The sequence below is a fragment of the Nycticebus coucang genome, chromosome 22 (genome assembly GCF_027406575.1).
Source record: "Nycticebus coucang isolate mNycCou1 chromosome 22, mNycCou1.pri, whole genome shotgun sequence".
Lineage (NCBI taxonomy): Eukaryota > Metazoa > Chordata > Mammalia > Primates > Lorisidae > Nycticebus > Nycticebus coucang.
The window spans coordinates 22470891-22494116 of record NC_069801.1 but is presented as its reverse complement, the minus strand read 5'-3'; the positions used below and the strand labels follow the sequence as shown (position 1 = coordinate 22494116).

The 23226-nt window shown below is 45.8% G+C and overlaps 1 protein-coding gene across 5 annotated transcripts; it reads right to left on the bottom strand.

Annotated features, from left to right (window-relative positions):
- Nucleotides 1-141: 141 nt before the first annotated feature.
- Nucleotides 142-23184, bottom strand: TRNAU1AP (tRNA selenocysteine 1 associated protein 1). 5 transcript variants are annotated; one of them, XM_053576224.1, is made up of 9 exons: nt 23042-23184; nt 17793-17893; nt 11119-11218; nt 10428-10480; nt 6893-7024; nt 5761-5880; nt 2572-2734; nt 2339-2372; nt 142-371 (listed from the first exon to the last, which is right to left on the bottom strand). In XM_053576224.1, the coding sequence occupies exons 2-9, from the start codon at nt 17876-17878 to the stop codon at nt 235-237; spliced, it is 825 nt and encodes a 274-aa protein (XP_053432199.1). In that variant the 5' UTR covers nt 17879-17893; nt 23042-23184; the 3' UTR covers nt 142-234. The 5 variants fall into 5 exon arrangements, with proteins under 5 accessions (XP_053432199.1, XP_053432200.1, XP_053432198.1 ...); XM_053576225.1 differs by having other exon boundaries at nt 17793-17890; nt 23042-23183; XM_053576223.1 differs by lacking the exon at nt 23042-23184 and adding an exon at nt 19093-19199 and having other exon boundaries at nt 17793-17890.
- Nucleotides 23185-23226: the final 42 nt, after the last annotated feature.

Sequence of the window (23226 nt, the reverse complement as noted above, 5' to 3'; positions counted from 1 at the left end):
GCCGCCCGGTGGTTAGAATCTTTTTTTTTTTTTTTTTTTTTTTTTTTTTTAATTTGGCCGGGGCTGGGTATGAACCTGCCACCTCCAGCATATGGGACCGGCGCCCTACCTGCTGAGCCACAGGCGCCGCCCGGTGGTTAGAATCTTAAAGCTCATATTTCAAAAAAGGCTTCACACACAATTTTAAAAAGGTCTTATCTCCCTCTCACAGTCCTGACATGCTCTTTGTCTTTGCTACATGAAAGCAGGGATCTCAGAAGACACTGTGTCCAGTGGCTGCCAGTGACAGTCCATCAGTGCATCATACAGCTCCTCACTCTGCTCCATGAACTCCTTGTTGGCCTCAGTCACATCCAGCTGTGGCATGGGGTCTGTAAGAAAAGCAAGGATGGGGTCAGGGAAGACTACAGGGACAGCTGTAAAGGACTTGATTCTGTTCCCATTACCTAAGACTGTTTTAGGGTAAGGTCCCTATTCTCTTTCTGCCAGTTTCCACTCTTAGGGGCAGATTCTGATGCTCCTGAAAGTAGGATAATGTGTTTAGAAAATACAGTAATGGTGGCTGTTATTATACTTATCATGGAAAGCTGCAACTAATGTCTCCAGCGATCAGGCACCCTAGATTTTATGGTCTAGTTCTCATTTCAAATTTTGTTTGGCAAGTCTGATCAAAGTTACTGAGTCCAAAGCACCAGCTCAAAATCTGACAAAAGCTGGCTCAGCGCCTGTAGCTCAGTGGCTAGACCAGGGCTGCCAAACAACAATAAAATAGCTGGGCATTTAGGTGGGCGCCTGTAATCCCAGCTACTTGGGAGGCTGAGGCAAGAGAATCTCTTAAGCCCAAGAGTTTGAGATTGCTGTGAGCTGTGATGCCACAGCACTCTACCAAGAGCAACAAAGTGAGGCTGTCTCAAAAAAAAAAAAACAAAAAAACAAAAAAAGAGGGTGGCGCCTGTGGCTCAAGGAGTAGGGTGCCAGTCCCATATGCCGGAGGTGGTGGGTTCAAACCCAGCCCCGGCCAAAAACCACAAAAACAAAACAAAACAAAATTAATGTCTATGGGAGGCCGAGGCAGGTAGCTTGCCTGAGCTCACAAGTTCAAGACCAGCCTGAGCCAGAGTGAGATCTCATCCCTAAAAATAGCCAGGCATCGTGGCAGGTGCCTGCAGTCCCAGCTACTTGGGTGGCTGAGGCAAGACCATGGGTTGAACCCAAGAGTTTGAGGTTGCTGTGAGCTGTGATGCCACAGTACTGTACCAAGGGCAACATAGGGAGACTCTCAAAAAAGAAGAAATCTGCTTTTGTAACTGTTTAAATTTACTTTCTGAGTGCTCTGGGAGGCCGAGGTAGGTGGATTTTTTGAGCTCAGGAGTTGGAGACCAGACTGAGCAAGAGACCTGGTCTCTAAAAATAGCCAGGTATTGTGGGGGATGCCTGTAATCCCAGCTGCCATGGCACTCTACCGAGGGTAACTGAATTAAGACTGTCTCTAGGGCGGCGCCCGTAGCTTAGTGTGTAGGGCACTGGCCACATGCACCAGGGCTGGTGGGTTCGAACTCAGCCTGGGCCGTCTAAAACAAAAAGATAGCCGGGCATTGTGGTGGGTACCTGTAGTCCCAGCTACTCTGGAGGCTGAGGCAAGAGAATCGCTTGAGCCCAGGAGTTTGAGGTTGCTGTGAGCTATAACACCAGAGCACTCTACTGAGGGTGACAAAGTAAGACTGTCTCAATTAATACTGGGCTGGGCGCAGTGGCTCACACCTGTAATCCTAGGACTCTGGGAGGCTGTGCTCAGCTCATGAGTTTGAGATCAGCCTGAGTAAAAGCAAGACCCCGTCTCTACTAAAAATAGAAAAACTGAGGCAAGAGGATCGCTTGAGCCCAAGAGTTGGAGGTTGCTGTGAGCTATGATGTTACAGCACTCTAACCAGGGAAAGAGTGAGATCTGTTTCAAAAAAATAAAAACAAAAATTAATAGCAGTTATTACTACATTGCAGGATTAGGGGTGACTTTCAGTTTCTTCATAATACTTTATTTTCCAAATAAAATGAATTTTATAAACCATCAAACAAAGTAATAAATAGTATTACTGTTAGAGACCCACTTCCTTGAGTAGAATGCCACAAGCCTAGGCAGTGCTGGACTTGTTCCCCAATAGCTACTTATTCTGGGCTCATCTGCACTCACAACTCTGTGACACATGTCATGTCTGCTCTCCCACTAAGAATGTAAGTTCTTCTGGAGCAGAATTTACCTCACTGTCTCTCAGCATTTAGTTGAAAGCACAGCGCCAGCCATTAAGACAAGAGTCAGAGGAATGAATGAACAAACTCTTACCTTCTAATGCATCGTCCCCAACTTCTTCATATGTCTGCCAAGAGACCAGAGAGGTGTGTGAGGAGCGTGGTGAAATCATGGCCTACGTCCACGATGGCTTATGGTTGTTTCAGCTTTCCCCATTTTTTTTCTGAAGCCCAACTGTCAGTTCTTACCAATTCCATCCAGGAGAAAGACCAGTTTCTAGTGGAGAAACATAACCCAAAAGGGCAGACTTGCCAAACCACTGTTACCTGCATGGTGCTCTGAGTATAGCCGTACTGGGGGTAGCTGTAGCTGTAGCTGCCCGTGTTCTGGTCATAACCCCACTGGGCATAGTAGTTCTGGTACTGCTGGTAATACTGGTTGTAGCTGTAACTATACATCTGACTATATTCCACTGGCTTTACACGGCTCCTTAAATAAACAAAAATAAATACAAAAACATTTCCATAATACTGCCTTTGTAGCCAGAGACTATTCTAAGTGCTTTATGCAGATTAACTCATTAATCCTCACAGCATCCCTATGTAGTAAGTATACCATTATTCTTATTTTACAGATGAGTAAACTGAGGTACAGAGAGAGGTTAAGTAATTTGTCCAAAGTCACACAGCTATTTTATTTATTTATTTATTTATTTATTTGCAGTTTTTGGCCGGGCCAGGTTTGAACCCACCACCTCCAGTACATGGGGCCGGCGTCCTACTCCTTTGAGCCACAGGCACCTCCCTACGCAGCTATTTTAGTAAGAGATTCAAACTCAGGCAGTCTGGCTCCAGAGTCCATGCTTTTAAGACAAGAGATTTTGTTTTGTTTTTCATTTTTTTTGGTTGCAGTTTCTAGCCGGGGTTGGGTTTGAACCTACCAGCTTTGGCATATGGGGGCGGCACCCTACTCATTGAGCCACAGGTGCCAAGACGAGATTTTAATAGTTAAAAAAAAAAGATGACTGTACAACTATATAGAAAACTATAGTGGGGCACAGTGGCTCACACCTGTGATCCCAGCACTGTGGGAGGCTGAGGCAGGACAATTGCTTGAGCTCAGGAGTTCAAGACTTGTCTGAACAAGAGGGAGACCCTGACTCATTAAAAAAAATGAAAAACCCAGCTGGGTGCCACACCAAGCACCTATAATCCCAGTGGCTTTGGAGGCTGAGGAAGCAAGATGCCCACAGCTTGAGTCTGAGGTTGCAGTGAACAATGACACCACTCAGGGCATAGGGTGAGATTCTTTCTCAACAAGAACAATAACAACAACAACAAAAAAAAGGAAAACTGTATATTGTAAAGAAACAGAAAAGAATGAGCTTTACTTTTGTAATTAAGTGATTTTACTTCAGCCTCCCAAGTATGTGTGTGCCATCATGCCTGGCTAATTTTAAAATTTTTATAGAGACAGATTCTTGTTATGTTGACCAGGCTGGTCTTTTATATGATAGAAGATACATCAAGTAACATTTCGAGGGGGAAACCAGATAATCTCCAATGCATTAAACACAGTTTTATCACAACCTCAAAATCTCTGTTGCTTTGGGGCGGCACCTGTGGCTCAGTGGGTAGGGCGCTGGCCCCATATACTTGAGGGTGGCAGGTTTGAACCTGGCCCCAGCCAAAATGCAACAAAAAAATATCTGGGTGTTGTGGTGGGTGCCTGTAGTCTCAGCTACTTGGGAGGCTGAGGCAAGAGAATCACCTGAGCCCAGGAGTTGGAGGTTGCTGTGAGCTGTGACACCACAGCATTCTACTGAGGGCGATAAAGTAAGAAGACTCTGTCTCTAAAAAAAAAAAAAAAAAAAAAATCTTTGTTGCTTTAAGAAAATGGCCATCTGGAAGTCCTACCCTAAGAACTTAGCAACTCTTTTTTTTTTTTTTTTTTTTGTAGAGACAGAGTCTCACTTTATGGCCCTCGGTAGAGTGCCGTGGCCTCACACAGCTCACAGCAATCTCCAACTCCTGGGCTTAAGCGATTCTCTTGCCTCAGCCTCCCGAGCAGCTGGGACTACAGGCGCCCACCACAACGCCCGGCTAAGAACTTAGCAACTCTTATACTTATTAGGTACAGAGTTTCTCAGCCTTCACACTACTGACATAGTAGTGGGAACTCTCCTATGAACTGCAGGATACTTAGCTGCATCCTTGGCTGCTACCCACTAAATACCATTAGCACGTCCTTAGTGGCTATAACGACAAATGTCTCCAAATGTTGCCAATGTCCCCTGGGAGGCAAATTTACTCCCAGTTGGAATCATTAACTTGGCTAAAGGATGAAAGGTTTTATTCACAGAAAAGCTGTCTTTTTTTTGGGACAGTTTCACTTTGTCACCTTTGGTAGAGTGCCATGGCGTCATAGCTCACAGCAACCTTAAACTCTCGGGCTCAAGCGATTCCCTTGCTTCAGCCTCCCAAGTAGCTGGGACTACAGGTGCCCGCCACAATGCCTCGCTATTTTCTTAGAAATGAGGTCTTGCTCTGGCTCAGGCTGGTCTCAAACCTGTGAGCTCAAGCAATCCACCCACCTCGGCCCCCCAAGTGCTGGGATTACAGGCGTGAGCCACCACGGCTGGCTCAAGAAAAGCTGCATTACATCTCCAGGAGAAACCTGCCTAGAGATGTAAGGGAAGAAAGGTTTTTACCTGACACGATAGCTGTATTAGTGATGTATGTAATTTTTTTGTTTTTTGAGATGAGTCTCACTTTGTTGTCTTTGGTAGAGTGTCTTGGTGTCCTAGCTTATAGTAACCTCAGACTCTTGGGCTCAAGCAATTCTCTTGCCTCAGCCTCCCAAGTACCTGGGACTACAGGTCAACACAATGTCCGGCTATTTTTTAGAGACATTCTCTCTCTGGCTCAGGCTGGTCTTAAACCTGTGAGCTCAGGCAATCCATACCCCTTGGCCTCCCAGAGTGCTAAGATTATAGGTGTGAGCCACCGTACCCGGCCCAGACGTATATAATCTTCTATAGGATGTTTACAACATTAATTCTTACCCATTCCCATAGCAAGAGACATTCAGAAGCGGTTTGTAGGTTTCATTAATATAAATAAGGCTAAAACTATTAGTAATTGTTTTCTTTTTGTGTTATTCTTATTAATTCTGTGGGTAAGTTTCCAATGGTGGCACTAGTAGGCAAAGGATAACAGGTATGTATAGCCAAAAGCTTTTCCAGTGTTGCCACCAGCAACATCTAATGTATCTGCCCCCTACAATCATAACTATAAGCTTCTAGAGGGGTAGAGCTATGCCAGTTAAGCTCTAACACCCAGCACACAGCCTGGCAAACAGCAGCCCTTTGACTACTTGTGGCTTGACCAGAATATCCCCCACAATCTTCCATCCAACATGGGGATGTCCTGATTCTCAGCAAACATGTGAGGAGTGTCCAGGTAGGGGGGTAGAGATGGGAGTCCAGAGCCCCTCTACCTTCCTGCAGGACTCACGCTTTAGGGATTGCCACACTCAGCCGCACGGGTTTAGACCCCAGTCCTACAGCTCCTTGGCACTCTGTCAGTGCTCGCTTCTGTTCCAATTCATCTGTGAATTTCACAAAACCATAACCCCTGCAAGAAAACAAACAAACAAAAAAAACCCAACCCATTATTTAGATCACAAATGTGATGAATGTATCTTAAGAATGGAGGCATGGAGAAGAGGGAAGGGCAAGAAGGTGGGCAGGAATACAGAAAGGAGGGGCTGAGAAAATCAAGAGTCAATAGTCCCATCAGTGAGGGGAGCACAGAGCAGTGTCAGGATTCAAGCACATGACAATCCTGAGATCTGTAGGAATCTCCATGTTCAGTTCCCCATTCTCCTTTACACCATCACCCCTGGGGATCCTGCCCAAGTAGCAGATTCTTTCCCAATCTATTGGAAACAGTAGCAATGGTAGTGACAGTTGAAGAAACTAATTCAGGAAATATTTACAGAGTCTGCTCTGATGCTCTCCTGAGTTCATATTATAGTTGGGGGGAAAATGAATGACAGCTAAAGTTAACAAGCACTTATTTCCTAGGCACTGTGCTAAGCATTTCCCCAAGGTTATCTCATCAAACTGTTTCAACAATTCCATGAAGCTAGGATCCACACTTTACTAAGAGATAACCAACTTCAGAGAGGTTTAATAACTTGTCAAATGTCATGACAGAAGCAGGATTTAAAGCCCCATCTGTCAGACTAACAAAGCCTGGGCTTCTAACTACGATGCTAATCAAGAATGAGCCTTTAAGGTTTTTCCATTTTTGAAGTGAAAACTTCTACCTATAATGAAGGCTCAGTAACAGTAATAAAATAGCAAACACCTATAAACAATTTCCTATGTGATTTGCTCATATTATATCCTTTGGAATTCTTACATCAACCCTATGAGCAGATACTATTAATCAGCCCCCTTTTACCGATAAGGTCACAGGGTCAGAGAGGCTCAGTAACTGTACCCTGCATTACTGTTACCAACACTGGAGCTGGGATTCATACTCCAGAGCCTGTGCTCTTTACTGCCATGCTATCCGCCTCTCTAAAACATCTCCACCTAGGAGAAAAGAGTGTGGCCATCATTAACAGGTAAGGCCTTACTTAGACACGCCAGTCTGGTCCAAAACCACCTTGCCTCCCCGACAGGAGGGGTAGACTTTCACGAAGAATTCATACAGCATGCCATCATCCACGTCTGGGGTCAGGTCCCCCACAAAGAGGGAGTACTCAGGGCTGAGAGGAGAGAACAAAAAGATTCAGACATAAAGACCAAAACCTCTGCTCTGAAAAGCTTTTCTGCACATCCCAGGTAAAACTCTCCTGGATTTCTTAGGGAACAACATTGCCGATGGGTCTAGTTGTATTTTGTCGCCCTCGGTAGAGTGCCATGGAGCATAGCTTGCAGCAACTTCCAAGTAGCTGGGACTATAGGCACCTGCCACGATGCTGGCTCTTTTTTAGAGATAAGAGTCTTGCTCTGGCTCAGGCTGGTATCGAACCTGTGAGCACAGGCAATCCACCCACCTTGGCCTCCCAGAGTGCTAGGATTACAGTGCTAGGATTGTCCATAGAGGCCAGCCACAGGGCCTGGCCTCTATGGACAATCTCTTAAGAATATAAAAAATAGGCTTGGTGTCTGTAGCTCAGCAGCTAGGGCGCCAGCCACATACACTGGAGCTGCTGAGTTTGAACCCAGTCCAGGCCTGCCAAATGACAACAACTACAACCAAAAAAAAATAGTGGGTGTTGGTTGTGGTGAGTGCCTGTAGTCCCAGCTAGCTGGGATGCTAAGGCAAAAGAATCGCTTAAGTCCAAGAGTTTGAGGTTGCTGTGACGCCACAGCACTCTACCCAGGGTGACAGCTTGAGACTCTGTCTCAAAAAAAAAAAAAAAAAAAAAAAGAATATAAAAAATAGGCTGTGTATGGTGGCTCACACCTGTAATCCTACCATTCTGGGAGGCCAAGGTAGGCAGATTGTTTAAGCTCAGGAGTTCAAGACCACTCGGAGGAAGAGTGAGACCCTGGCTTTAAAAAAACATGGCCTGGCCTTGTGACAAGCGCCTTAGTCCCACCTATTTTGGAGGCTAAGGCAAGAGGATCGCTTGAGCCCAAAAGTTTGAGGTTACATAGCCCAAGAATATGGGAAAAGGAGAAAGGGATGGGAGGGCAGGGGGAAGAATGGGTGGAGGGAGGGTAATTGGTGGGACCACACCTACCATCTTACAAGGGTACATGTGAAACTTACTAAATGTAGAATATAAATGTCTTAACACAATAACTAAGAAAATGCCATGAAGGCTGTATTAACCAGTGTGATGAAAATATTTCAAATCGTATATAAAACCAGTACATTGTACCCCATGACTGCATTAATATACACAGCTTTAATTTAATAAAAAAAAAAAAAAAAAAAGAAAGAAAGAAAACAAGAGTTTGTGGTTGCTATGAGCTATGACACCATAGCACTCTACCCAGGGCAACAGAGTGAGACTCTCTCAAAAAATAAGAATGCAAAAAATATTTCCATTATAGCTTTGAGGTGGTAGAGATCAGGCCAGTTTGCCTAGAAAATCAATTCTGCTCAAAAAATAAATCAACACTATTTTAAGTATAATACATATTCCTTGTAAAAAATCAGAATATAGGCTCGGCGTCTGTAGCACTGTGGTTACAGCACCAGCTACATGCACCAATGCTGGTGGGTTCAAACCCGGCCCAGGCTAGGTTCAATAACAGTGACAACCGCAACCAAAAAATAGCCAGGCATTGTGGCGGGTACCTGTATTCACAGCTATTTGGGAGGCTGAGGCTAGAGAATCGCTTGATATTAACCAGTGTGATGTAAATGCTCCTAGTTCTATATGAAATCAGCACAATGTACCCCATACATGCATTAAGGCAGGCGTCCTCAAACTTTTTAAACAGGGGGCCAATTCACAGTCTCTCAGACCGTTGGAGGGCCGGACTATAGTTTAAAAAAAAAAACTATGAACAAATTCCTATGCACACTGCATATATTTTATTTTGAAGTCAAAAACAAAACTGGAACAAATATAATTCACACCGCTTCATGTGGCCTGCGGCCGCAGTTTGAGGACCCTTGCATTAAGGTATACGTGATCTATGGGTTTATGATTTAATAAAAAAAAAAAAGAGAGAATCACTTGAGCCCCTGAGTTCAAGGTTGCTGTGAGCTATGATTCCACAGTATTCTACTGCGGTTGACAAAGTGAGACTCTGTCCCACACACAAAAAAAAATTGGGTAAAATTATGATTTTTTTTTTTTTTTTTTTGAGACAGTGTCTTGCTATGTCGCCCTCGGTAGAGTGCTGTGGCATCACAGCTCACAGCAACCTCAAACTCTTGGACCTAAGTGATTCTTTTGCCTCAGCCTCCCAAGTAGCTGGGACTGCAGGCGCCTGCCACAAGGTCCGGCTATTTTTTGTTGTTGTTGCAGTTTAGCTGGGCTGGGCTGGGCTGGGCTGGGCTAGGCTGGAACCAACTTCGCTCAGTGTATGTGGCTGGCGTCATAATCACTGTGCTATAGGCGCTAAGCCAATTCATTATGTTTTGTTGCATTTTTTTTTTTTTGTAGAGATAGAGTCTCACTTTATGGCCCTCGGTAGAGTGCCGTGGCCTCACACAGCTCACAGCAACCTCCAACTGCTGGGCTTAAGCGATTCTCTTGCCTCAGCCTCCCGAGTAGCTGGGACTACAGGCGCCCGCCACAACGCCCAGCTATTTTTTGGTTGCAGTTTGGCTGGGGCCGGGTTTGAACCCGCCACCCTCGGTATATGGGGCCGGCACCTAACCGACTGAGCCACAGGCGCCGCCCTGTTACTAGCATTTTTTGACTTTTAACTTATTGCCAATATCTGGACAAGTTAGCATTCTGCAACTTGTTAATAGATACACAGAAACTTGTTAATAAATTCACAGCATTCCAATTTATGAACATATTATAATTTACCCACTTTACTATTATTAGATTATTTGGGTTTTCCCATTATATATAATACTTTGGCTAGGCGCCTATAGCTCAGCAGCTAGGGCGCCAGCCACATACACTGGGGCTGACAGGTTTGAACCCAGCCAAGGCCTGCCAAACAATAACAACTACAACCAAAAAAATAGCTGGGTGTTGTGGCGGGTGCCTGTAGTCCCAGCTACTTAAGACAATCACTTAAGCCCAAAAGTTTGAAGTTGCTGTGAACTGTGACGCCATAGCACTCTACCAAAGGCAACACAGTGTCTCAAAACAAACAAACAAACAAAAAAAAAGAATTAAAAAAAAAAAAAAATAGAAAAGGTTTTAAAGTTTTCAAACAGCAACCTGAATTGATAAGTGATTTATGTTGCTACAATATCAATTCAGAATAAAACCATCACACTGTGGGTAGTAAAACCGAAGACTAGGGGAGGGACCACACATTGAAAAAGACCTGGGCTTCACAGGAGGCACACTATGAAGGTCCTCCTGCAGGTCTTCAGAAAGGGGCAAAGAGCAGCTGAACTCAGCAGCTCCCATTCCCTCTTCTTTTTTTTTTTTTAAGGCAGAGCACTATGTCGCCCTCAGTAGAGTGATGGTTTGGCAGACACATTGTGTCTCTGGCTAGACATTACTTTGTGCTTACCTGTTATCTGGTTGTTTCCCGTAAGTAGCATAGTTCAGTTTAAAACGTTTTGCCTAGAAATTTACAAACAAACAAACTAAAACAGAGAAAGGTGTTTCAAGAGTCAAACAATATTTGAAAAAAACTGAAATAAATTACCTTGGCCAAAACATCTCCCCCTCTCTAAGCCTCAGCTTTCTCTCCTGTATAAAATGAGGGGGTTGCACGGATGACCTCTAAGGGCACTGCCAGCTCCATGGTTCTATGAGCCCAGGTGTGCCAGCTGGTGCAGCTGTAAGCTAAGTAACTGTGGGAAGAGCAGAATGTAACTCTCTTGAAATGTGTCCTTGCTGCAGCCAGCCTGTTCTAGTTTCTCAATCAGGCAAGAAGTCTAGAGTTTCAAGTCTTCTTTTATGTGAGGCAGTGACACAGAGTGGGAAGCACATGGATTTTGAAGGCAACAAATCTTAGGTTTGAATCCTGGCTATGCCACTGACTAAACCTGGTTGCCTTGGGCAAGTTATTTCACTTCCCTGAGCTTCAATTTCATGGGCTGTCAGAGATAACAATGCCCACAATACAAGGTTGTTATAACAAAATAACATAACATAAGTAGAGCAAAATAACATAAGTATACAGCAGGGATCCAACAGAGGGTAGCAATCAATGACAATAAAGGAAGGCAACATCATCAGTATCTAAATGTCCTTACAGGTGTGGCTCCTGGAAGGGGTTTCCCATTAATTTTATGCAAACACTTCTCAGCTGTGGCCAAATCTGCAAATTCTACAAAGCAATAGCCAGCTGGAATCCTGGAAAGAAAGCAAACAGAAAGACAACAGTTAAAGATACACAGATGACCCCATGATTGCATTAATGTACACTGCTCTGATTTAATTAAAAAACAAACAAACAAACACAGATGTGTCTTAGCCTGAAGGAAGAGAGAAACCGTTCTCTTTTCTTTTTTTTTCTTTTTCTTTTCGAGACAGAATCTCACTTTGTTGCACTTGGTAGAGTGCCATGGAGTCACAGCTCACAATCAACCCCAAACTCTTGGGCTCAAGTGATTCTCTTGCCTCAGCCTCCCTACTAGCTGGGACTACGGGCGCCCACCACAATGCATGGCTATTTTTAGAGACGACTTCTTTTTCTGGCTCAGGCTGGTCTCCAACCTGTGAGCTCAGGCAATCCACCCGCCTCGGCCTCCCAGAAGGCTGGGATTACAGGTGTGAGCCAACTTGCCCGGTACAGAAACTGTTTTTCTAATTAAGAGCCCATATCGTTTTTGCTCCCTGCCATATTCTAGTTCACACGCAACCTAACAACCTCAGTAAAAGCATTGCCAATCTAGGCCAGTCCCAGACTCATTTAGTAAATGTTCATTTATGTGTGCTGCATCATGTATGACATACGCTTGCAAAACTTATGCAATCTGAGCAAGCTTTTTAAATTTTTATTATTTTTTTTCATTGTTGGGGACGATCAAGCTTTTAGATCTAAAATCCAACTTATAGGAAATATTATGGATAGACTAAATAAAACAATACCACAAAGAAACAAATGAACTCAGAATGTAAAACGTTATTAAAGAACTAGGATTATGGGCGGCGCCTGTGGCTCAAGGAGTAGGGCGCCGGTCCCATATGCCGGAGGTGGCGGGTTCAAACCCAGCCCCGGCCAAAAAAAAGAACTAGGATTACCTCCCATAGACAGCAACGTTGACAGGAAAGAAAGAGGTGGGCTTTGTACCTTAAAAGACACTTAGAAGAACTAAATGCAGTGCATCATACAAGATTGGATCCTAATTCATTATACAACAACAAAACTATCAAAGATATTCTGAGGAAAAATTTAAACAGAGACTGGCTTTTCTATGGTATTAGGGAAACATTGTTAGTTTTGTTAGTGTAATATGAACGTTGTGGAAATATAAGAGAAAGTCCATTTTTTTTTTTTTTTTTTTGAAACAGTCTCACTCTGGGGAGAGTCACCCTGGGGATAGTGCTATGTCATCACTACTCACAGCAACCTCAATCTCTTGGGCTCAAGGGATCCTCTCGCCTCAGCCTCCAGAGTAGCTGGGACTATAGGCACCTGCCGCAACACTGGACTAGATTTTCTTTTACTAGAGACAGGGTCTATTGCTTGGGTTATTCTCTCTCTTTTTTTTGTAGAGACAGAGTCTCACTGTACCGCCCTCGGGTAGAGTGCCGTGGCGTCACATGGCTCACAGCAACCTCTAATTCTTGGGCTTACACAATTCTCTTGCCTCAGCCTCCCAAGCAGCTGGGACTACAGGCACCTGCCACAACGCCTGGCTATTTTTTTGTTGCAGTTTGGCTGGGGCTGGGTTTGAACCCACCACCCTTGGCATATGGGGCCGGCGCCCTACTAACTGAGCCACAGGTGCCGCCCTATTCTCTCTCTTTTTAAAATATATATTAAATTAACTTTTTTTTTTTTTTTTTGAGACAGAGTCTCACTATGTTGCCCTTGGCAGAGTGCCATGGTGTCACAGCTCACAGCAACCTCAAACTCTTGGCTTAAGCGATTCTCTTGCCTCAGCCTCCTAAGTAGCTGGGACTACAGGCACCCACTACAACGCCCAACTATTTTTTGGTTGTAGTTGTCCTTGTTTAGCAGGCCCAGATTGGATTTGAACCTGTCAGCTCTGGTGTATGTGGCTGGCGCCCTAGCCACTTGAGCTACAGGCACCAAGCCAGAAAATGGTTTCTTTTTTTTTTTTTTCTTTGAGATAGAGTCCCACTTTGTTGCCCTGGGTAGAGTGCCATAATGTCATAGCTGAGAGCAACCTCAAATTCCTGGGCTTAAGTGATTCTCTTGCCCCAGTCTCCCAAGTAGCTGGGAATACCAGCGCCAGCCACAATGCCTAGCTATTTTTCGAGATGATGCCTAGCTATTTTTCGAGATGAAGTTATCACTCTTCTGAAGTTATCACTCTTATGAAGTTGAGACTCAGGCTGGTCTCAAACCTGTGAGCTCAGGCAATCCCCCCACGTCGGCCTCCCAAGTGCTGGGATTCACAGACATGAGCCTTGAAGAAAATGGCTTCTGGAATGGCACCTGTGGCTCAATGGGTAGGGTGCCGGCCTCATATACCGAGGGTGGTAGGTTCAAACCTGGCCCCAGCAAAACTGCAACAAAAAAATAGCCAGGCTCAAGGTGATCTCGAATCTGTGAGCTCAGGCAATCCACCCGTCTCAGCCTCCCAGAGTGCTAGGATTACAGACATAAGTCACGACATTCGGCACCATCAATGTTTTATTATGAAAATTTCCCAATCCAAAAATTTAAAGAGGCCCAGTGCCTGCAGCTCAGTGGCTATGGCGCTGGTCACATACACCAGGGATGGTGGGTTTGAACCCAGCTCAGGCCTGCTAAACAACAACAACAACAACAAAAAGCCAGGCACTGTGGCCTGTAGTCCCAGCTACCTGGGAGGTGAGGCAAGAAAATCACTTGGGTCCAAGAGTTTGAAGTTGCCATGAGCTACCATGACTCCATGGTACTCTACCCAGGGCAACAGAGTAAGATTCTATTTCCAAAAAAAAAGGAAGAGAAAAGAAAAAATTAGCTGGACATGGACACAGTGGCTCATACCTGTAGTCTCAGCTACATGAGAAGCTGAGGAAGAGGGACTGCCTGGGCCCAGGAGTTTGAGGTTCTATCCTGAAAAGGTATAGAAGGTATGATGAGACAACTGCACTCTACCCTGGCCAGTAAGCTGCAGATATGCAGATAAGGCAGCAGTTCTCAACCTGTGGTCCGCAACCCCTTTCTAACAATTAAAATACATCCTGCATATCAGATATTTACATTACGATTCATGACAGGAGCAAAATTACAGTTATGAAGCAGCAACAAAAATAATTTTATGGTTGGGAGTCACCACAACATGAGAAACTGTATTAAAGGGTTGTGGCATTAGGAAGGTTGAGAACCACTGACATAAGGTATCTGGGCAATTCCTCAATTATTTCAGTATATCATTTACAAAATTTTTTTTTAGAGACAGAGTCTGGCTCTGTCATCTAAGCTAGAGTGCAATGGCACAGTCATAGCTTACTGTAACCTTAAATTCCTGGGCTCAATAGATCATTCTGCTTCAGCTTCCCAATTAGCTGGGATTACAGGTACACACTACCATGCCTGGCTAAATTTTTGTAGAGATAGGATCTTGCTGTTGCTCAGGGTGAACTGACCTCAAGGAATTCTCCTGCAGCAGCCTCACAAAGTGCTAAAAGCTGGCTACCCGAGTCTTGATTCTTTATTTACATTTATTTTACAATATCATTGTTATTATTATTTTTAGAGACAGAGTCTCACTTTGTTGTGCTCAGTAGAGTGCCATAGCGTCACAGCTCACAACACCCTCCAGCTCTTGGTCTTAGGCGATTCTCTTGCCTCAGCCTCCCGAGTAGCTGGGACTACAGGTGCCTGCCACAACGCCCAGCTATTTTTTTTGTTGCAGTTTGGCTGGGGCCAGGTTTGAACCCGCCACCCTTGGTATATGGGGCCGGCACCCTACTCACTGAGCCATAGGTGCCACCTATTTTACAATACACTTTTTTTTTTTTTTTTTTGCAGGTTCTGGCCGAGGCCGGGTTTGAACCCACCACCTCTGGTATACGGGGCCGGTGCCCTACTCCTTGAACCACAGATGCCACCCTATTTTACTATATTCTTGTAAGCCACGTCAAAGCCTTTGTCAAATAAGGCAGGATGTAAACGTGTCTGTAGGTACCATCATAAATAACCACTATATTTTAGTAACAACAGAATAAGAAAAGATAATTCCAAATCTTACTTCAATAAAGATTAAAATGTGAGAGTTATGTTTCAAAAAGTAGAGACATTATTACAGACTGAATTTTTACACCAGTAGTTAAATATCTAGCGTTTTCTGTCTGAGCAGGAAGAGAAATATTTAGTTGGGCATGATCTAACAGTCAGAAAATCGGTCCCTGAGTAATGTGTTTTTTTTTTAGTTTTCTGTTTTGACACAGTCTCTGTTGCCCTGGGTAAAGTGCCATGGCATCATCTTAGCTCCCAGTAACCTCAAACTCTTGGGCTCAAGTGATTCTCTTGCCTCAGTTCTACTTAAACTCAGGGTCTCTTGCTCAAGCTGGTCTCAAACTCTTGAGCTCAGGCAATTGACCCACCTCAGTCTTCCAGAGTGCTAGGATTATAGGAATGAGCCACTGAGCTCAGCTAGTCACGGGGTCACACAAAGTACCTGTTCACCAAAGAGCCACAGAGTGGGCCACAAGTCAGATCTCTCACCTTTTTGTTTTTCTTGAGACGGTCTTTCTTGCCCCTGGTACAGTGCCATGGCATCATAGCTCACAGCAACCTCAAACTTTCAGACTCAGGTGATTCTCTTGCCTCAGTCTTCCAAGTAGTTGAAACTACAGATTCCGCCACCACACCCAGCTAGTTTCAGAGACAGGGTCTCTTTCTCAGGCTGGTCTTGAACTCAACTCAGGCAATCCACCCGCCTCAGCCTCCCAGAGTGCTAGGATTACAGGCGTGAGTCACCACACCTAGCCCTCACCTCTTATTTATTTTTTTGGAAAGTCTCATTATGTTGCCCTCAGTAGAGTGCTATGGCATCACAGCTCACAGCAACCTCAAACTCTCGGGCTTAAGCGATTTTCTTGCCTCAGCCTCCCAAGTAGCTGGGACTACAGGTGCCCGTCCGGCTATTTTTTGAATGCAGTTGTCACTGTTGTTCAGCAGGCCCAGGCCGGGCTCAAACCCACCAGCCTTGGTGCACGTGGTCAGCGCCCTACTCACTGCGCTAAGGGTGCTGAGCCATCTTTATTTATTTATTTTTGAGATAGAGCCTCACTCTATTGCTCCAGGCTAGAGTGCCATGACCTCAGCCTAGCTGACAGCAACCCAAACTCGTGAGCTAAAGTGATCCTCCTGCCTTAGCCTCCTAGAGTGCTTGGATTACAGGCATAAGCCACTGCCCCCAGCCAAACTCTCTCATTTCTAACCAGAATCTGAAAAAAACCTACTACCCAGAAGAAAAAGAAGAAACTAGAGCTAAGAGAGTAACACTATCGAAAAATACTCTGCTTTTTGTTTTACTTATTTATTTTTTGAGACAGTCTCACTTTGTCACCCTTGGTAGACTGCTGTGGCATCATAGCAACCCCAAACTCTTTGGCTCAAGTGATTTTCTTGCCTCAGCCTCCCAAGTAGCTGAGACTACAAGCGCCAGCCACAATGCACGGCTATGTTTATTTATTTATTTATTTGTTAAAATCATAACTGTGAACATTAATGCGATAATGTGGTACCATGTACTGGTGTTACATACCATTTGAAATATTTACATCAAACTGGTTAAGCACGGCTCTTTTTAGAGACGAGGTTTCTTTCAGGCTGGTCTCCAACCTGTGAGCTCAGGCAATCCACATGCCTTGGCCTCCACCATGCCCGGCTGTTTTACTTATTTATGATCTCATTCACTTGGTAGAATGAAGTAAACTAGTAAACTCCATGAGGAGGGACTACATTTGGCTTGATTCAGCCAGGAACCTTTACCATAACACATAGTAGTGTCTTTATAAATAATTTTTTAAGTGAATGGCTTAAGAGTTAAGGGCATTCATGAGCTTTGAGGACAGACTTGAATTCAAGTCCTTGGTTGTTATTTCATAGATGTGTAATTTTAACAGTTATTAAGCTTCTCTAATAGCAGTACTTAGCTCTAAGGTTTTGTGATTTTATTTTATTATTTTTGAGACACAGTCTTAAGCTGTCACCTTGGGTAGAGTGCCATGGCGTCACAGTTCACCAGCAACCTCCAACTGTTGGGCTTAAGAGATTCTCTTGCCTCAGCCTCCCAAGTAGCTGGGACTACAGGCGCCCAGCACTTGACACACGGCTATTTTGGTTTTGTGATTTTAAAAAGGTAATGAATGTAAAGTGCTTATTACCTAGCAGATCATAACCTGATTTTATTTACTGAGCATGCATGCCAGAAGTTGTTCTAATGCTGAATGTGGATTAACTATGTAATCCTTACCATAACTCTAGGAGGCAGGTGCTATTTTTATGCCCATTTTTACAGTCAAGGTGAATAAATTTAGAGTTAAGGGCACTGATGTGGTGTGTAAATTACTCAAGTTATCTAAGCAGAAATAGCTTTCAAACAGTCTTGCTCCAGTCCTGCGTTTAAACAAAATGCTACACTTCCACTCACGAAGCCCTCAAAATGTTAGCTTTTATAACATCATGATTACAACTATCAGCGAATGGTGAGGAACTCTTACACTCGGAAGTTTATATTTTCCTTCATAACAGCTGAGGAAAAATTATAGAAGAGAACTGACATGAAAGACGTCATACCCAGTGAGGCGGTTTCTGATGATTTTGACACTCATCACTGTCTCCCCCATGGTGGCAAAGGCTCTGGAGATGAAGTTCTCGTCCATGTAGGGTTCTAGCTGCTTAAAAACAGGAGAGAATGGGTCTTTTTGGTGTGACCAAGGGGCCATTCATTGTCTGTGGTCAATGTATCTTGCTCTGTAAACCTAACTTTGTCTTGGGAAAGACAAAAAACAAGAGAGAATGAGTCAGGGTGGGCGCGATGACTCAGTCCTGTAATCCTAGCACCCTGGGAGGTCAAGGTGGGAGGACTGCTTGAGCTCAGAAGTTTGAGACCAGCTCTGAGAAAGAGTGAGAACTCGTCTCTACTAAAAAATATAAAAAACTAGCTGGGCGTTGTGACGGGTGCCTGTAGTCCTAGCTACCCGCTGAGGCAGGAGGATCCCTTGAGCCCAAGAGTTTGAGGTTGCTGTGAGCTATGATGGTGCCATGTCACTTTACCAAGGGTAGAGACTTGAGTCTCTACCAGAGTGAGACTCTGTCTCAAAAAACAAAGAACGAGGCTTGGCCCCTGTGGCTCAAGCAGCTAAGGCGCCAGCCACATACACCTGAGTTGGTGGGTTCGAATCCAGCCTGAGTCTGCCAAACAACAATGACAGCTAGAACCCAAAACTAGCAGGGTGGGCAGTGCCTGTGGCTCAAAGGAGTAGGGCGCTGGCCCCATATGCCAGAGTTGGTGGGTTCAAACCCAGCCCTGGCCAAAAACTGCAAAAAAAATAGCTGGCGTTGTGGGAGGCAGAGGCAGGAGAATGGCCTTAATCCAGGAGTTGGAGGTTGCTGTGAGCTGCGATGCCACAGCACTCTACCCAGGGCAACAGCTTGAGGCTCTGTCTCAAAAAAAAAAACAACAACAAAGCGACTCAAGCTAGAGCCCTCCCTCTCAGCAGAGCTTTCCTTCTGCACAATGGTCTGGACTCCCAGATCCTTCTCTTCAAATTCCCTCCCCTTTAGGGAGCCTCCCCCTTGTAATTAGGAACCCCATCCCTCCGTCCTAGAACCAACCACGGCGCCCCTCAATCCTCGGGATACCCCTCACTCTATTTTCCCAAAGCACCTCTCTCTCTCCCAGAAACCCAGGTGGGGGCCCCAGGGCCCCAACCCCCGCTGACTCTGCCTTTTCCCTCAGAAGCTGGGACCCGCTTTTGTATCTCCAAAAATAACCCGTTCATGTCCACCCTTTTCGGATCTAAAGTCCTCCTCGCTACCTCGCGACACCAAATTCCTCCTCCCCCCTCAGACTGCAGGCGGCCGCCTCACTCACGTCGCCCATCCACAAGCTGGCCGCCATGCCCGCGTACCCAGGTGGAACGTCGCGGGCCTCAAAGGCCGGCGCGGAAGCCAGTCCTAGCTGCGGGGACCGCCACGGAGCATGCGCATCCGACGGCTTTTGCGCACGCTCCGAAACTCAACTGTGAGGGGCGGGCCCCGACGCTGGGCTCTGGGTTTTTAAAGCTACCCGCAGGGCGCGGAACTTCCAGCGCGCGGGGGACGGGGCAGGCGCCTGCTGAGCTAGTGGGCGGCTTGATATTGGGCGCTCTCGGGTTTATTTCTGATTTTATGTATTTAAAAAACAATACCCCAACATGTTTTTTTTTGTTGTTGTTGAGACAGGGTCCCACCCTATGCCCCTGAGCAGAGTGCAGTGGGCGTGGTAGCTCACCACAACCTCAGACTCGGGCTGCGGGCACCCCGCTGCCTCAGCCTCCGGAAGCCGCTGGGATTACAGGCGCTCGCCGCGGCGCCCGGCTGGGTTTTTCCATTTTTTTCACGAGTCGGGGTCTCACTGTCGCTCAGGCGAGTCTCGAACTCCTGAGCTCAAGCGATTCTCCCTCCTCAGCCTCCCACAGTGTTGGGATTACAGGCGTGAGCCACCGGACAGAGTCTCACTGTACCGCCCTCGGGTAGAGTGCCGTGGCATCACACGGCTCACAGCAACCTCTAACTCTTGGGCTTACGCGATTCTCTTGCCTCAGCCTCCCAAGCAGCTGGGGCTACAGGCGCCCGCCACAACGCCCAGCTATTTTTTTTTTTTTTGTAGAGACAGAGTCTCACTGTACCGCCCTCGGTAGACTGCCATGGCGTCACACGGCTCACAGCAACCTCTAACTCTTGGGCTTAGGCGATTCTTCTGCCTCAGCCTCCCGAGCAGCTGGGACTACAGGCGCCCGCCACAACGCCCGGCTATTTTTTTGCTGCAGTTTGGCCGGGGCTGGGTTTGAACCCGCCACCCTTGGCATATGGGGCCGGCGCCCTACGTGTATTTTTATATATCAACTTACAAAATTAATATATGCTTGGAAAACGTTGCAAACGTGAGCACTTACAAAAAAAGTGAAAGGACCTCTTCGGGAGACCGGAGAATCCAGTTCCACTACTTTCTCTGTGACCTTGATGCAAGTCACTGCTCTGCTCCAGCCATCCTTTGCCTGCGCATTGCTCAGTCCACAAAACAGGGCTTTTGTTGGAGCTGGAATGGAATTCTTCCCCTATTTCTGTATATGGCCCCACAGCGGGTTAAAATTAAGTTCTAAATTAGGGGAACCCTGGCACCTTACCACTAATAAATCCCCAAGGTCTTTTTGCTCGAGTCCCAATACCTTCTCCAAACTGCAAGAGTGCTAACTGGTACCAGCAGTGACCTGCCCACAGAAGGCCATCATAAACAGGATGGGCTAGATAAAACTGAGTATTATTTTGGAGACAGTTTCACTTCGTCGCCCTCGGTAGAGGGCTATGGCGTCATAGCTCACAGCAACCTCAAACTCCTGGGCTCCAGCGATTCTCTTGCCTCAGCCTCCCAAGTGGTTGGGACTATAGGCGCCCACCACAACGCCCGGGTATTTTTAGAGACGGGGGTCTCGCTCTGGTTCAGGCTGGTCTCGAACCTGTGAGCTCAAGCAATTCACCCACCTCATCCTCCCCAAGTCCAAGGCTTACAGCATGAGCCACCTAGCCCATGCGTGCTTAGTCTGAGGGTCCCCAGGCCTCAGCCTCACTTTGGTGCTCAGAATGGGAAGCTTCTGCACATAGTGATACTAATCTGACAGTGAAGCTCATCCCAAGTGCTTGGGGTCCCCCTTCTGAAGATCCCTCTGGGCTTAGTGGGCCCCTGAAGTCCTTTCTTACCAATATGTAAACACTACATTCAGTATGTTGTGCTCCCAAGCCAAGAATCCCTCAATCTGAAAACCTGGGGGCCAGTCACGAGTTGGGAAATTTCCAGCTTTATCCTGTTACTGCAATAGTGTAGTAGTTAGGTGCTTTGGCTATAGACTCAGAACAAATGGAGCATACTCTCAGCCCCACTTCTTGCTAATTATTTGGACAATTTATTTAACCTCTATGCCCAACATAATGACAGTCCTTGCCGCATTAGGTGGGGAGGAAAAAATAAGATGGGAAATCACTTGCATTTGGCTCTGTAACTGGCATTCAGTAAATTCTCCAACGTGGCAGTTGTAACTGGTAGCTGTTTGTACCACCATTTGCCAGTCGCCGTGCTGTGCTCTTTGCCTTTTTTTTTTTTTGAGATAGTCACCCTGTCGCCTTTGGTAGTGTCGTGGTGTCATAGCTCACAGCAATCTCAAACTCCTAGACTCAATCCACCTGCCTCAGTTTTTCATTTTTAGTAGATACAGGGTCTCACTTTTGCTCAGGCTGGTGCTCATTATTTTTAAGTTATTATACATGTGGAAGGTTTTTAATTTTTTTTTTTTTTGAGACAGTCTCACTTTGTTGCCCTTGGTAGAGAGTCATTGTGTCATAGCTCACAGCAACCTCAAACTCTTGGGCTCAAGCCATTCTCAGGTCTCAGCCTCCCAAGTAGCTGGGACTACAGGCACCCACCACAACACCGGGCTATTTTTTTGTTGCAGTTTGGTAGGGGTCAGGTTTGAACCCGCCACCCTCAGTATATGGGGCCGGCGCCCTACTCACTGAGCCACTGGTGCCACCCAGCAGTTGTCATTGTTGTTTAGCAGGCCCGGGCCAGGTTCCAAACCGCCAGCCTGGGTGTATGTGGTCGGTGCCCTCTAATTGAACTATGGGCGCTGAGCTCCCTGTATTCTTATTTTTAAATAACATAATTTACAAGACCTTCTATTTGTTTGCAGTTTCAGATACTTTTATCAACAATCCTCCCATACATACACTTCTCTCCACCTCCTGATTGTTTTAAATTTGTTTAAATAAATACATTGTCTTCTGACAATAATACAAACAGCTCAGTTAGCATTTCTTGAGATGTACTATTGTGTTCAAAAATCTTGGTTTAGGATTAGGATATTAAAAAGATCCACCCCAGGGGCGGCGCCTGTGGCTCAATGAGTAGGGTACCAGGCCCATATACCGAGGGTGGCAGGTCCAAACCCAACCCCGGCCAAACTGCAACAAAAAAATAGCCAGGCGTAGGGCGGGCACCTGGAGTCCCAGCTACTGGGGACGCTGAGGCAAAAGAATCGCCTAAGCCCAAGAACTGGAGGTTGCTGTGAGCTGTGTGATGCCACAGCACTCTACCGAGGTTGATAAAGAAAGACTCTGTCTCTACAAAAAAAAAAAAAAAAAGATCCACCCCATTCCTGTAATTGGAGTATTAGAAAAATGCAGTAATGGGCGGTGCCTGTTGCTCTGTGAGTAGGGCGCCGGCCCCATATAACGAGGGTGGCGGGTTGGAATCTCCAGCCAAACTAAAACGAAAACATAGCTGGGGGTTGTGGTGGGCGCCTGTAGTCCCAGCTATTCAGGAGGCTGAAGCAAGAGAATCGCCTAAACCCGAGAGCTGGGGGTTGCTGTGAGGTATGACTCCACAGCACTCTACCAAGGGTGACAAAGTGAGACTCTGTCTCTGAAAAAAAAATAAAAAAGAAAGAAATGCAGTGCTGTCCTTCCCTCAAAACAAATACCCAAATGAGGGTGGTGCCTGTGACTCAGTGGGTAGGGCGCCAGCCCCATATTCCAAGGGTGGCAGGTTCAAACCCAGCCCCAGCCAAACTGCAACAAAAAAATGGCTGGGCATTCTGGCAGGTGCCTGTAGTCCCAGCTACTCAGGAGGCTGAGACAAGAGAATCCTTTAAGCCCAGGAGTTGGAGAAAAAAAAAACAACCAAATGAAACTTTCCCTTCCTTTGTGATGGATTTGAAAAGCCCCTTGAACAGCTGTATTGGCAGCTGTGTTCATATACCAGCACCTCCCAGCATTCTGACATCACTTACATTTTTATCCTTGACACCTGGTTCATAGGTTTACTCTGTCCTTCCCAACAGTGCCCAGCACATAGCAGATGCTCCCTTGAAAAAGCAGGGACTGTGTAGAAAAGGAACGGCAAAACTCTAAATTTACAAAACTCTAAATTTATTCCAAGTTTTAAAAGACTTCACTCTCCCCTCCGAAATATTTT

What these genes read in the sequence shown, in the direction of transcription:
- TRNAU1AP (XM_053576222.1), bottom strand. Translation starts at nt 19,119, where the DNA reads ATGGCGGCCAGCTTGTGGATGGGCGAC. An exon ending in AGTGTGGCAATCCCTAAAGC is followed by an intron (nt 2,735 to 5,760) that starts GTGAGTCCTGCA and finishes TGTTTATTTAAG; the next exon opens with GAGCCGTGTAAAGCCAGTGG. An exon ending in TGGGGACGATGCATTAGAAG is followed by an intron (nt 372 to 2,338) that starts GTAAGAGTTTGT and finishes CTTTTCTTACAG; the next exon opens with ACCCCATGCCACAGCTGGAT.